This window comes from Mustelus asterias, chromosome 5, assembly GCF_964213995.1.
Source record: "Mustelus asterias chromosome 5, sMusAst1.hap1.1, whole genome shotgun sequence".
Classification (NCBI taxonomy): Eukaryota; Metazoa; Chordata; class Chondrichthyes; order Carcharhiniformes; family Triakidae; genus Mustelus; species Mustelus asterias.
In genome coordinates, this window is record NC_135805.1 from 139,070,538 (window position 1) to 139,086,049 (window position 15,512).

General features: G+C 51.2%; 1 protein-coding gene across 1 annotated transcript in view; it reads right to left on the reverse strand.

Moving 5' to 3' along the window:
• Window positions 1–7,190: 7,190 nt before the first annotated feature.
• Window positions 7,191–15,512, reverse strand: part of LOC144493841 (solute carrier family 35 member F3-like) — a 48,368-nt gene continuing 40,046 nt past the window's right edge. Inside the window, exons 5-7 of the mRNA XM_078213401.1 lie at window positions 12,244–12,436; window positions 8,205–8,294; window positions 7,191–7,441 (exon numbers count right to left, since the gene is read on the reverse strand). Coding sequence (XP_078069527.1) covers window positions 7,191–7,441; window positions 8,205–8,294; window positions 12,244–12,436 — 534 coding nt within the window. The remainder of the gene's footprint in view (window positions 7,442–8,204; window positions 8,295–12,243; window positions 12,437–15,512) is intronic.

The following is a 15,512-nucleotide window of genomic DNA, read 5'->3' on the forward strand; positions in this document are numbered from 1 at the left end:
CGCCGCCACCAAATCAGAGCGGGCGGGGGGCGGACAACGGAAATGTGCATTGACCGCAGGCGGGAATTTCCTCGGGGGAGACCATAAAATCCCGCCCATTGAGTCAAAAATCAACCTTTTGTGTTATTCCTCCTTCAGGTACCATGCCCGAAGAGGGTGTTGGCGACCATAGACTTCCAAGATAATGCTTGGCAGGAGAGGTTTGTGTTAGGTACCACACCGAGGATAAATGCAAGGGTATCCCAAAACCCAGAAGGGTAACTTGGAACACCGGTTTGTAGGTGTGTGTGTGGTTTTTTTGGGTATTATGTGAGGAACAGTGTAAGACCCAGTGAGAAAACATGATGTGGAGATGCCGGCGTTGGACTGGGGTGGGCACAGTAAGAAGTCTCACAACACCGGGTTAAAGTCCAACAGGTTTATTTGGTAGCACAAGCTTTTGGAGCCTTCACCTGATGAAGCACTCCAAAAGCTCATGATTCCAAATAAACCTGTTGGACTTTAACCTGGTGTTGTGAGGCTTCTTACTGTGAGAAAACAGTCCCGTCGTTGTGTGAGCAATTAATAAGGAATATTTATTAACTTAAAAGAAAAACAAAAAGACACGACAAGAAGAACGATAATGCTCTGTAACACTTAAGGATACCGGTGGCTATTCGCATATAATTTTACCTGGAACGATCCCATCGGCCAAACTTGGAAAATGGTCTTCTGTTTCAGTGAAGACAGGGAAGGGGCGCTCCACTGAGATGGAGGGTGCTATTTGTAAAGGGCTCCTCGATAACAGGTAAGAAACCACCCCCCCCAACACCCGATCCCAGATAATAATTAACCTCACCCACTATTGTGGCCTTCCCCCCCCCACTCCCTCCCTCTCACTGCAATCCCCCCTCCCTCATCCACGGCATTCCAATCACCTCAGTGTTCCCCCCGCCACCCACCTCCACCTCCCCCCCTCACCACAAACAGGTGAGCCCCGCACATTAGGCTCCCCCCAGGACCTGCCTCCTGGCCAATGTGGCAAAGCCAGCCTGTATAATTATATTGAAATTTATTAATATCTATAATTATATAGAGGCTGGGCAGGTTGCCGGCAAGGAGGTGAGGAAATTAGGTTGGCTTTCGCCGAATTTTGAGCCTCCCCCGGTGATCTCACGCACAGGGGCAGCACGGTGGCACAGTGGTTAGCACCGCTGCCTCACAGCAGCCAGGAACCCGGGTTCGATTCCCGGCTTGGGTCACTGTCTGTGCGGAGTTTGCACGTTCTCCCCGTGTCTGCGTGGGTTTCCTCCGGGTGCTCCGGTTTCCTCCCACTGTCCGAAAGATGTGCGGGCTAGGTTGATTGGCCATGCCAAATTGACCCTAGTGTCAGGGGGATTAGCAGGGTAAATATGTGGGGTTACAAGATTAGGGCCTGGGTGGGATTGTGGTGGGTGCAGACTCGATGGGCCGAATGGCCTCCTTCTGCACTGTTCTATATGATCTCACTCACAGGGGTGGCACATTGGCACGGTGGTTAGTGCTGCTGCCTCACAGCGCCAGGGACCCAGGTTAGATTCCAGGCTTGGTCACTGTCTGTGCGGAGTCTGCACGTTCTCCCCGTGTCTGCGTGGGTTTCCTCCGGGTGCTCCGGTTTCCTCCCACAGTCTGAAATTCGCAGTGGTTAGGTGCATTGGCCATGCTAAATTCTCCCTCAGTGTACCCGAACAGGCACCGGAGTGTGGCGACTGGGGGATTTTCATAGTAACTTCATTGCAGTGTTAATGTAAGCCTACTTGTGACAATAATAAATAAACTATAAAAGAGAGAGTGTGGACTCAAGATCCTGTGCAAGGTTCTTGCCACACGTCTGGTGCTCATAAAGAACGGGTTTGAACTCTCAGCCGGACATTATAGAATCCCTACAGTGCAGAAGAAGGCCATTTGGCCCATCAAGTCTGTACCGACCGCAATCCCACCCAGGCCCCATCCCTGCAAAACCCACACATTTACCCTGCTAATCCCCCTGACATTAGGGTCAATTTAGCATGGCCAATCCACCTGAAGGAAAGTTGAAGGATGTGGGCAGAAAACATCTTAAAGACAAAGAATCCGACAAAGATTTTAAAATTCTTACCAATGTATATTTTATTGTGGTTTTTTTTGCAATTTCTTGTAAAATAGACAATCATTTTTCATCTTTATTTTACATAGTTAACACGGTTTGGCAGATGAATGAACTCCATCCTTTTCTAGATAAAAGTGGTGTTTAAAATAGTAAATAGTCTCAGGAAGGAAAACCCCTTCTGCCCCTCTAGGCCACCTATCCACAGTTTTTCCCCGGTTTATCCCGAACAGCCTCAGACACTAAAACAAAAACGGAAAAAGTGCTGGAAAATCTCAGCAGGTCTGACAGCATCTGTGGAGAGAGAATCGAGCTAACGTTTCGAGTCTGGATGATCCTTCCTCAGAGCTGAGGTCGAAACGTTGGCTCTATTTTCTCACAACACCAGGTTAAACGTCCAACAGGTTTATTTGGTAGCAAAAGCCACCAGCTTTCGGAACAGGCTGTTCCTTCGTCCACATCATGCCTATTTTCTCTCCGCAGATGCTGTCAGACCTGCTGAGATTTTTCCAGCATCTTTCTGTTTTTGTTTCAGATTCCCAGCATCCGCAGTATTTTACATTTAGCCTTGGACACGAGCTATTGTCCGATTCTTGTGTGAAACTATTGAGAATTGCCCCTCTGCCCACGCCACATACTTACCACCGTTACTGTGGAACGCTAGCACAGCAGGAGATCATTTGGCCCATCATGTCTGTGCTGAAAGAGCGACCCAATTTATCCTTATCCTTGATTAACCGGACATTTAATTTTCCTACTCAACCATTTATCCAATTCCCTTACGAATGCTGCAACTAAATCTGTTTCCCTTTCCAGCACTGCATTCCAGATCACAACAACTAGAAAGAAAAATCTCCTCTCTTCACCTCAAGTTTGGTTGCGAATTAAATCTCATCCTCTGGTGACTGATCTTCCTTCCAATTACTCCCCATTTACTCCATCAATACTTCCCTCACAATTTTGTCCAGAAGCATTGGGAACTGGAGTTGGGCTTTGGTGAGGCCACACCTGGAGTATTGTGTGGCAGTTTTGGTGTCCTTATCTGAGGAAGGACGTCCTTGCTCTAGAGGGAGTACAGCGAAGGTTTACCAGGCTGATTCCTGGGATGGCAGGTCTGTCATATGAGGAGAGACTAAGTCGGTTAGAGTTATATTCACTGGAGTTTAGCAGAGTGAGAGGGGATCTCATAGAAACGTATAAAATTCTAACAGGGTAGATTCAGAAAGAATGTTCCCGATGGTGGGGGGAGTCCAGAACAAGGGGGTTATAATAATTTGAGGATAAGGATTGAGGTGAGGAGAAATTTCATCACCCAGAGAGTGGTGAATGTGAGGAATTCACTGCCGCAGAAAGAAGTTGAGGCCTAAACGTTGTGTGATTTCAAGAAGAAATTAGATGTGGCTCTTGGGGCTGAAGGGATCGCGGGATCATGGGGGGAAGGGGGGGGATCAGGATACTGAATTTGATGATCAGCCAAGATCGTAATGAATGGCAGAGCAGACTCGAAGGGCCGAATGGCCTACTCTTGCTTCTAGTTTCTATGTGATATCTGCATGTGAAGAAATTTAAATTTTATAGGGGCGGTGGGGGGTTGGGGGGGGGGTGGTGGGGGGTGGGGAGGGGGGGTGGTGGGGGGGTGGGGGAGGGGGGGGTAGGGAGGGTGGTGGTGGGGAGGGGGGGTGGTGGGGAGGGGGGGTGGTGGGGAGGGGGGTGGTGGGGAGGGGGGTGGTGGGGGGTGGGGAGGGGGGGTGGGGAGGGGGGTGGTGGGGAGGGGGGGGTGGGGTGGGGGGGCGGGGCGGTGGGGTCTGGGGTTCGGAACCTGGTCTGACAGGGTCAAAGCTCCAGGGAGACTCACCTCCCTTCTTGAGGTCCTGCTCTCCACATCGCGCGCGTACTTACCAACGTGGCTTCAGATGAGGACTGGGAACCTGGGCCTCCCCCCCTGTTGTGAAGTCAGTCTCATATCTGGTGAGACGGGGAGTGGTATCATCTGGGAATGGCTGCCAACCATCCAGGGTGGGCCTAGAGTTTCCTGCACGACGCTCCGCAGAGAGTGAAAATCCCAGAGAAAGGTCAAACAAAAACCGGGGGGTATTTTCTATCCCCTCACCCCCCTGCCTCTTTCCTACACACGCTTTCAGCAGAGATAAGAAAATAATATTGGAGACGGCAGAGGAAGCCTAGGACAACGCGGGGGATTTATCCAACTGGGACATGGACAGTGTGCCCGCTTTCCGATTGGCTGAGGATAGATGGGCACATATAGGTAGGGATGGGCATGTGAGGCAGCGGGAGGGGGGGGGGGGGGTGGAGGGGGGTGAGGGGGGTGGGGGGTCCGTGTGACGAAATCTCTCGGAGTAAGTCCGGCCCGGGAATGGTGAGGCCGGGAGCCGGGGATTTGGCAGTGAGGTGCATGCACGTACCGATCGTGTTTTATACCCGAACACCATGCTTTAATTCCAGTCACCATTAGATTGTTCCTTTAAAAAAAAACACATACATACATACATTCAGACATATTTAGTTAGATTATGTTGAATGACACATGCAGACTCTACTCAAAACTGCCTTCGACTTGGCTTCCCTCAGTAGAAAATTCAACGACTGCCAGGTACCTGTACTCAGGTGTGACAGTCGAAGGTGTGATTGTCCTCCCAGCGTGTAACACCAGCGGTTTACTTCAAAAACTGTCACGTCTTGGTTGAGAATAAAAAGATCATCACAAGTTAGCAGGTCACCACAGAAGATTGGTTGGATTGGCAGAGAGATGCACCTTTAATAAAGATGGCAACCTTGGCCACAGTCTCCCCCTCCCCCCCCCTCAACTCTGAGTCAGGAAGTCACGGGTTCAAGGCCCCTCTCTGGAGCCTGGGCCACAATATCCAGGCTGACTCTCCCCAGCGCAGTGCAGAGGGAGTGCTGCACATTCCGGGGTAAGCAATCCACATGCTTCCTCTGTCGGAGAGGGCCGTAGGAACCTGGACCGGAATACCTTCCCCCCCCCCCCCCCCCCCCCGGGAGATGGCTCGATCCTCGCCGACAGCGGGGCCGTCCTCCGGGGTAGGCCCAAACCATTTTCAGATTAATAGCAGTGAGTAAATTCCGGATGCCAAGTAGCCACCCCTCACTGTGTGGGGGAAGAGACCAGGTGGAGGCGAGAGATGGGGGAGGGCAGGGACAAAGGGACGTACAGCACAGGACCAGGCCCTTCGGCCCTCCTAGCCTGCGCTGATCATAATGCCTGAACTAAACTAAAGAAAAAAACCTTCTGCCTTTACTTGGTCCGTATCCCTCTATTGCCTCCCTATTCATGTACCCATCCTGAGGCCAGACGGTATAGGTGGATCTGATCCCAATGTGGGAGAGGGGAGGACTGGCAGGAGGATGAGCCAATATCACAGAGAAGGGGCTACTGGCTGGGGAGGAAGGATACTGTCTACAGTATCCTGCTCTCTCTGGCTTCAATACATAACATCTAATGGAAAGTGAACCCTCTGAGAGGGGCTCACCGCGTGGTACGAATGGGCAGGCAGAATATGTGCAGGACCCTAACTTGCATATTGAAAAGACCTCCGGGGCAGCGAGAGGGGTCCCAATACAGACTGGTCTGTAAATAGAATGAGACAGGAACTGTGTGCACGTGAGGGTAAGGGAGACCACCCCCCCCCCCCCCCCCCCCCTCACCCCTTCCCCCTACTCTCCCTACTCAATAGTCCATGGCTGGCAGGTAATGTCCGCTGAAAATTGCTGCCACCAATATCTCTGTCTCGGGTCAAAGGTCACGTGGCCTTCGCGATACACAGTGTCCAACTGTGCCTTTCACAATGGTGGCATAATGGCGGCACGGTGGCACAGTGGTTAGCACTGCTGCCTCTCAGCGCCGGGGACCCGGGTTCGATTCCCGGCTTGGGTCACCGTCTGTGCAGAGTCTGCACTTTCTCCCCGTGTCTGCGTGGGTTTCCTCCGGGTGCTCCGGTTTCCTCCCACAGTCTGAAAGACGTGCTGGTTAGGTGGATTGGCCATGCTAAATTCTCCCTCAGTGTACCCGAACAGGCGCCGGAGTGTGGCGACTAGGGGATTTTCACAGTAACTTCATTGCAGTGTTAATGTCAGCCTACTTGTGACACTGATAAATAAAATAAAATTAACAACGACAACCCTCTCCAAACACCCTTTAGTTACACCATCTTTAAACTCTAAACCCTCTACCCAGTAACCTAAAGAAATTAAATATTATGCAGCCCTTAGAAGGACTGCTCATATTAGCCCTTACAATTGAATTGGCAGTCCTGGGTTGGGAGAATAAAGAGTTTAAACATTGTGGGAGGGTTTGTATGGGGGGTTACACACCAGCCAGGGTTCAGCGAAAGATGGACTGGGAAGATTACTGGAATTCCCAGGATATCCAAGAGGGAAGAACAATTTAGGAAAGTGATGTAAGAGTGAGGTTAAGTTCTTCGTAAAATCCACCTGAACCTTTGTCTGTCCCAAACAAAACATCTCGCAGAAGATGGGGGGGGTTGGCGCAGGTGGTTACCAAAACAAAAAAATGGCACTGCCCCCTTCCCCTTACTCACCGGTAGCTCCATACATCTGTCATTCCCAGATGTTGCGGGTGGAGAGGGGGTGAATATGGATGGAGCTGGGACTGACACCATAACACCAGGCCCAATGGGAGCGGAAAATCAAAGTAGCGTGTAAAACAGGAGGCCAATTTGTCTTTGCACATCCCCTGCCCTGTGGTTAATTCACCCCCTCCTCCACCCCCAGTTCCCCCCCCACCTTCTCCTCACCGGTATGTGTGCCACAATGAAAACTAACCAGAAGGTGGGCTCGTTCTTTGAAAGACCCCCCCCCCCCCCCCGATCCCCCACCGGCCTCTCCCTTCAGTGGTCACCGGGTCACAGAGCTGTGGGCCCAAGACATACAGTCAAGTAGACAACGTGGTCAACTCCGTGGAAATATCCCGACCAAATAGGCACCCATATGTAATATGAGCTAATTGTGACTTCCTGCCTTTCACCAGAAAATGTTTGTGTTTTTAAAATCCCCCTCGTTATTATCGAGTCCTCCGGGCCTCTGTCGGCTAGAACGAGTGTGCGAAGGTCGCCGTGGAAGTCCGCGAGCCCTTGTTGCGACTCTGCCCCGCGAAGCCCGGCTCCCCCCGCTCCTCGATGGCCTCCTCCTTCTTGCTGACCTTGAAGCGGGAGATGAGCTCCAAGGCCAATCGGTCCCATTCCTCCGGCAGCAGCAGCAGCAGGAAGCCCAGGCAGATGATCAGCACGGCAATGACCCGCACGCTGTTAAACACTATGTCAGTGGAATAGGCGTCGGCAACTGCATGGGGAGAGAACCAACAGGCAGTGTTAAGATCCGGCACTGGGCTCTCCCTCAACCTCACTCTCTGGCAGTCCCATGATAAGGTGGCGTTGGGCCTTCTTCTCCACCCACTACTGGTGATCTGATCCAACCCAGCGACTCACCAGGCCCCGAGGAGAGTTTATTTTAATAAATCGTGAGACATGGGTGTCATTGGCTGGCCAGCATTTATTGCCCATCCCTAGTTGCCCTTGGAGGGCAGTTGAGAGTCAACCACATTGCTGTGGCTCTGGAGTCACATGTAGGCCAGACCAGGCAAGGACGGCAGATTTCCTTCCCTAAAGGACATAAGTGAACCAGATGGGTTTTTCTGACGATCGACAATGGTTTCATGGTCATCAATAGATTCTTAATTCCAGATTTCTTTTTATTGAATTCAAATTCCACCATCTGCCGTGGCGGGATTCGAACCCGGGTCCCCAGAACATTAGCTGCGCTTCTGGATTAATGGGCTAGCGATAATACACGAGGCCATTGCCTTCCCTTTAAGCATCTTAAGCCGCTGTTCCCCATCAACTTATCAGAAGCCTTCACAATTTTGAACACCTCCATCAAATCTTCCTTTAACCTTCCCTACGGAATTTTGGATGGGCAGTAGTTAAGGTGCAGGGAAGGTCAGAGTTCGACCAGGAGAGAAGCCTTGTGGGTTCAGAGACCATTTGCTCTTGTTGCCCAGGCTGCTGTCCTGTCCAAGAAAAGATTCAGAGAGAAAGGAACTTACCTGCATTTACGGGGACACTGAGGACCACTCCCACTGAGATCAGCGTCGGGGACGTAACAGCAATCCCAAAATTCATCAGGATGTTAAAGGCTGTAACAGGGGACACAGCAAGTCACTGACAGGAAAGAAACCTGCACTGAGCATCAAAAACAGAAAATGCTGGAAAATCTCAGCAGGTCTGGCAGCATCTGCGGAGAGAGAATAGAGCCAACGTTTTGAGTCTGGATGACCCTTAGTTACAACCCTGCCTGAGGGCCACCCTGACTCGAAACGTTGGCTCTATTCTCTCTCCACAGATGCTGCCAGACCTGCTGAGATTTTCCAGTGTTTTGTGTTTTTGTTTCAGATTTCAGGATCTGCGTGTTCTGCTTTAATTATTTGCATTCGGTATCGATCAGGATCTGAAAACGTTTCAGTCAGTGAGGCACTGCTGGTAGTGTAGTCTCTGCTGTAATGGAGATGAAGAGGCAGCCAAGATACGCACAGCAAGATCCCAAAAACAGCAAAGATATATGATCAGCTCATCTCCCTTTAGTGATGCTGAGTAAGGAATAACACTCTCTCAGTACTGATCCTCTGACAGTGCGGCACTCTCTCAGTACTGACCTTCTGACAGTGCAGCACTCCCTCAGTACTGACCCTCTGACAGTGCGGCACTCCCTCAGTACTGACCCTCTGACAGTGCAGCACTCCCTCAGTACTGACCCTCTGACAGTGCGGCACTCCCTCAGTACTGACCTTCTGACAGTGCAGCACTCCCTCAGTACTGACCCTCTGACAGTGCAGCACTCCCTCAGTACTGACCCTCTGACAGTGCAGCACTCGCTCAGTACTGACCCTCTGACAGTGCAGCACTCCCTCAGTACTGTCCCTCTGACAGTGCGGCATTCCCTCAGTACTGTCCCTCTGATAGTGCAGTACTCCCTCAGTACTGTCCCTCTGACAATGCACCACTCCCTCAGTACTGACCCTCTGACAGTGCGGCACTCCCTCAGTACTGACCCTCTGACAGTGCAACACTCCCTCAGTACTGACCCTCTGACAGTGCGGCACTCCCTCAGTACTGACCCTCTGACAGTGCAACACTCCCTCAGTACTGACCCTCTGACAGTGCGGCACTCCCTCAGTACTGACCCTCTGACAGTGCGGCACTCCCTCAGTACTGACCCTCTGACAGTGCAGCACTCCCTCAGTACTGACCCTCTGACAGTGCAGCACTCCCTCAGTACTGACCCTCTGACAGTGCGGCACTCCCTCAGTACTGACCCTCTGACAGTGCAGTGCTCCCTCAGTACTGACCCTCTGACAGTGCGGCACTCCCTCAGTACTGACCCTCTGACAGTGCGGCACTCCCTCAGTACTGACCCTCTGACAGTGCAGCACTCCCTCAGTACTGACCCTCTGACAGTGCAGCACTCCCTCAGTCCTGACCCTCTGACAGTGCAGTGCTCCCTCAGTACTGATCCTCTGACAGTGCGGCACTCCCTCAGCACTGACCCTCTGACAGTGCGGCGCTCCCTCAGCACTGACCCTCTGACAGTGCGGCGCTCCCTCAGTACTGACCCTCTGACAGTGCGGCACTCCCTCAGTACTGACCCTCTGACAGTGCAGCACTCCCTCAGTACTGACCCTCTGACAGTGCAGCACTCCCTCAGTACTGACCCTCTGACAGGGCGGCACTCCCTCAGTACTGACCCTCTGACAGTGCAGCACTCCCTCAGTACTGACCCTCTGACAGTGCGGCACTCCCTCAGTACTGACCCTCTGACAGTGCAACACTCCCTCAGTACTGACTCTCTGACAGTGCGGCACTCCCTCAGTACTGACCCTCTGACAATGCGGCACTCCCTCAGTACTGTCCCTCTGACAGTGCGGCACTCCCTCAGTACTGACCCTCTGACAGTGCGGCACTCCCTCAGTACTGACCCTCTGACAGTGCGGCACTCCCTCAGTACTGACTCTCTGACAGTGCGGCACTCCCTCAGTACTGACCCTCTGACAATGCAGCACTCCCTCAGTACTGTCCCTCTGACAGTGCGGCATTCCCTCAGTACTGTCCCTCTGATAGTGCAGTACTCCCTCAGTACTGTCCCTCTGACAATGCACCACTCCCTCAGTACTGACCCTCTGACAATGCAGCACTCCCTCAGTACTGACCCTCTGACAATGCAGCACTCCCTCAGTACTGTCCCTTTGACAGTGCGGCATTCCCTCAGTACTGTCCCTCTGACAATGCACCAATCCCTCAGTACTGACCCTCTGACAGTGCAGCACTCCCTCAGTCCTGACCCTCTGACAGTGCAGTGCTCCCTCAGTACTGATCCTCTGACAGTGCGGCACTCCCTCAGCACTGACCCTCTGACAGTGCGGCGCTCCCTCAGCACTGACCCTCTGACAGTGCGGCGCTCCCTCAGTACTGACCCTCTGACAGTGCGGCACTCCCTCAGTACTGACCCTCTGACAGTGCAGCATTCCCTCAGTACTGACCCTCTGACAGTGCAGCACTCCCTCAGTACTGACCCTCTGACAGGGCGGCACTCCCTCAGTACTGACCCTCTGACAGTGCAGCACTCCCTCAGCACTTACCCTCTGACAGTGCAGCACTCCCTCAGTCCTGACCCTCTGACAGTGCAGTGCTCCCTCAGTACTGATCCTCTGACAGTGCGGCACTCCCTCAGCACTGACCCTCTGACAGTGCGGCGCTCCCTCAGCACTGACCCTCTGACAGTGCGGCGCTCCCTCAGTACTGACCCTCTGACAGTGCGGCACTCCCTCAGTACTGACCCTCTGACAGTGCAGCATTCCCTCAGTACTGACCCTCTGACAGTGCAGCACTCCCTCAGTACTGACCCTCTGACAGGGCGGCACTCCCTCAGTACTGACCCTCTGACAGTGCAGCACTCCCTCAGCACTTACCCTCTGACAGTGCGGCGCTCCCTCAGTACTGACCCTCTGACAGTGCAGCACTCCCTCAGTACTGACCCTCTGACAGTGCGGCACTCCCTCAGTACTGACCCTCTGACAGTGCGGTACTCCCTCAGTACTGACTCTCTGACAGTGCGGCACTCCCTCAGTACTGACCCTCTGACAATGCGGCACTCCCTCAGTACTGTCCCTCTGACAGTGCGGCACTCCCTCAGTACTGACCCTCTGACAGTGCGGCACTCCCTCAGTACTGACCCTCTGACAGTGCGGCACTCCCTCAGTACTGACTCTCTGACAGTGCGGCACTCCCTCAGTACTGACCCTCTGACAATGCAGCACTCCCTCAGTACTGTCCCTCTGACAGTGCGGCATTCCCTCAGTACTGTCCCTCTGATAGTGCAGTACTCCCTCAGTACTGTCCCTCTGACAATGCACCACTCCCTCAGTACTGACCCTCTGACAATGCAGCACTCCCTCAGTACTGACCCTCTGACAATGCAGCACTCCCTCAGTACTGACCCTCTGACAATGCAGCACTCCCTCAGTACTGACCCTCTGACAATGCAGCACTCCCTCAGTACTGACCCTCTGACAGTGCAGCACTCCCTCAGTACTGTCCCTTTGACAGTGCGACATTCCCTCAGTACTGTCCCTCTGACAATGCACCACTCCCTCAGTACTGACCCTCTGACAGTGCAGCACTCCCTCAGTACTGACCCTCTGACAGTGCAGCACTCCCTCAGTACTGACCCTCTGACAGTGCAGCACTCCCTCAGTACTGACCCTCTGACAGTGCGGCACTCCCTCAGTACTGACCCTCTGACAGTGCAGCACTCCCTCAGTACTGTGCTGGAGAGTCAGCCTGGATTGAGTGCTCCAATCTCTAGTGAGGAGCCTGAGGCCTACACCCTCTGCCTCAATGACAACCAACTGACCAAGGAATCCCTGAAACCCACCCCTCTGGTTTTGCCTGCTGGAACCCCAGCCCCGGTGTCCCCTGAGGGTCACGGCAGGAAGCTCATTCATAGTCCCGATGATAATATCGGGGAGATTGTACAGTGGGGAACGAGAGGGTTAGACATCGTTCACTTCTCCCAAGCCCTTCAGGACTTACACAGCAAGAGAATGGCCATCCCGCACAGTTTCTCCCAGGGAATGAGGCTGAATGGGGTCCAGTGCTCCACCCCAGTGAAGTAAAGAGCCAGCGGAACGCAGGTGATAAATGTCACATTGAAAAGTCCCAGCACCGATAAAAATAAGGCGGCTTCTCCGTACTTGGCACTGCCCAAGAGCATCTTAAACAAGACCTGAAAGAAAGAAAAATATTTAGGTTAAAGTTTATTAGGACGTGGCCCAAATTCTTCAATGAGCTGGCATTGGTGCAATAGGCTGAATGGCCTCCCAGTTAAGTTGAAACTTTATTTATTCATGTTACAAGTAGGCTTACATTAACACTTCAATGAAGTTACTGTGAAAATCCCCTAGTTGCCACACTCTGGCGCCTGTTCGGGTACACTGAGGGAGAATTTAGCACGGCCAATGCACCTAACCAGCACGTCTTTGGACTGTGGGAAGAAACCCTCGCAGACACGAGGAGAACGTGGAAACTCCACACAGACAGTGACCCAAGCCGGGAATTGAACCCGGGTCCCTGGCGCTGTGAGGCAGCAGTGCTAACCACTGTGGAGATTTTGCATTTGTTTAGCGCCTTCCATGACCATTGGACATCCCAAAGTGCTTTACAGCCAATGAAGTGCTTTTGAAGTGTTGTAAAATGTGTACAGCGCACACCCAAATCATAGCAATGCCAGTGTGGCCGGAACATCCACGGATAGTTATTGGCTGAGGAATGAATCTGAATGAAGACAGCCGAGAGAACTCCGAGGAAGACAGGAAGAGGAATGAGCTCCTCAAACATCTTTTCCCATTCAATGTGATCACGGCTGCACGGTGGTTAGCACTGCTGCCTCACAGCACCAGGGACCCGGGTTCGATTCCCGGCTTGGGTCACTGTCTGTGCGGAGTCTGCACGTTCTCCCCGTGTCTGCGTGGGTTTCCTCCGGGTGCTCCGGTTTCCTTCCACAGTCCGAAAGACGTGCTGGTTAGGTGGATTGGCCATGCTAAAATGCCACTTAGGACACTAAGGCGGATTAGCAGGGTAAATACATGGGGGAGGGGGGTTACAGGAATAGGATCTGAGTGGGATTGTAGTCGGTGCAGACTCGATGGGCTGAATGGCCTCCTTCTGCACTGTATGTATGTATGATTCTATGGTCTGCCCACCAGGAACTGAAGATGTAGGGATTCTGTGAAGATGTAGGGATTCTATGAAGATGCAGGGATTTGACGAAGATGTAGGGATTCTATGAAGATGCAGGGATTCTATGAAGATGCAGGAATTCTATGAAGATGCAGGGATTCTGTGAAGATGCAGGGATTCTATGAAGATGCAGGGATTCTATGAAGATGCAGGAATTCTATGAAGATGCAGGGATTCTATGAAGATGCAGGGATTCTATGAAGATGCAGGAATTCTATGAAGATGTAGGGATTCTATGAAGATGCAGGGATTCTATGAAGATGCAGGGATTCTATGAAGATGCAGGGATTCTATGAAGATGCAGGGATTCTATGAAGATGCAGGGATTCTATGAAGATGTAGGGATTCTATGAAGATGCAGGAATTCTATGAAGATGCAGGGATTCTGTGAAGATGCAGGGATTCTATGAAGATGTAGGGATTCTATGAAGATGCAGGGATTCTATGAAGATGTAGGGATTCTTTGAAGATGTAGGGATTCTATGAAGATGCAGGGATTCTATGAAGATGTAGGGATTCTATGAAGATGCAGGAATTCTATGAAGATGCAGGGATTCTATGAAGATGCAGGAATTCTATGAAGATGCAGGGATTCTGTGAAGATGCAGGGATTCTATGAAGATGCAGGGATTCTATGAAGATGCAGGGATTTGACGAAGATGTAGGGATTCTATGAAGATGTAGGGATTCTATGAAGATGTAGGGATTCTATGAAGATGCAGGGATTCTATGAAGATGTAGGGATTCTATGAAGATGCAGGGATTCTATGAAGATGCAGGGATTCTATGAAGATGCAGGGATTCTATGAAGATGCAGGGATTCTATGAAGATGCAGGGATTCTGTGAAGATGCAGGGATTTGACGAAGATGTAGGGATTCTATGAAGATGCAGGGATTCTATGAAGATGTAGGGATTCTATGAAGATGTAGGGATTCTATGAAGATGCAGGGATTCTATGAAGATGTAGGGATTCTATGAAGATGTAGGGATTCTATGAAGATGCAGGGATTCTATGAAGATGCAGGGATTCTGTGAAGATGCAGGGATTCTGTGAAGATGCAGGGATTTGACGAAGATGCAGGGATTCTATGAAGATGCAGGGATTCTATGAAGATGTAGGGATTCTATGAAGATGTAGGGATTCTATGAAGATGCAGGGATTCTATGAAGATGTAGGGATTCTATGAAGATGTAGGGATTCTATGAAGATGCAGGGATTCTATGAAGATGCAGGGATTCTATGAAGATGTAGGGATTCTATGAAGATGCAGGGATTCTATGAAGATGCAGGGATTCTATGAAGATGCAGGGATTCTATGAAGATGCAGGGATTTGACGAAGATGTAGGGATTCTATGAAGATGCAGGGATTTGACGAAGATGTAGGGATTCTATGAAGATGTAGGGATTCTATGAAGATGCAGGGATTTGACGAAGATGTAGGGATTCTATGAAGATGTAGGGATTCTATGAAGATGCAGGGATTTGACGAAGATGTAGGGATTCTGTGAAGATGTAGGGATTCTATGAAGATGCAGGGATTCTATGAAGATGCAGGGATTTGACGAAGATGTAGGGATTCTATGAAGATGCAGGGATTTGACGAAGATGTAGGGATTCTATGAAGATGTAGGGATTCTATGAAGATGCAGGGATTTGACGAAGATGTAGGGATTCTATGAAGATGTAGGGATTCTATGAAGATGCAGGGATTTGACGAAGATGTAGGGATTCTGTGAAGATGTAGGGATTCTATGAAGATGCAGGGATTCTGTGAAGATGCAGGGATTCTGTGAAGATGCAGGGATTCTATGAAGATGCAGGGATTCTGTGAAGATGCAGGGATTCTGTGAAGATGCAGGGATTTGACGAAGATGTAGGGATTCTGTGAAGATGCAGGGATTCTGTGAAGATGCAGGGATTCTGTGAAGATGCAGGGATTCTATGAAGATGCAGGGATTTGACGAAGATGTAGGGATTCTATGAAGATGTAGGGATTCTATGAAGATGCAGGGATTTGACGAAGATGTAGGGATTCTATGAAGATGTAGGGATTCTATGA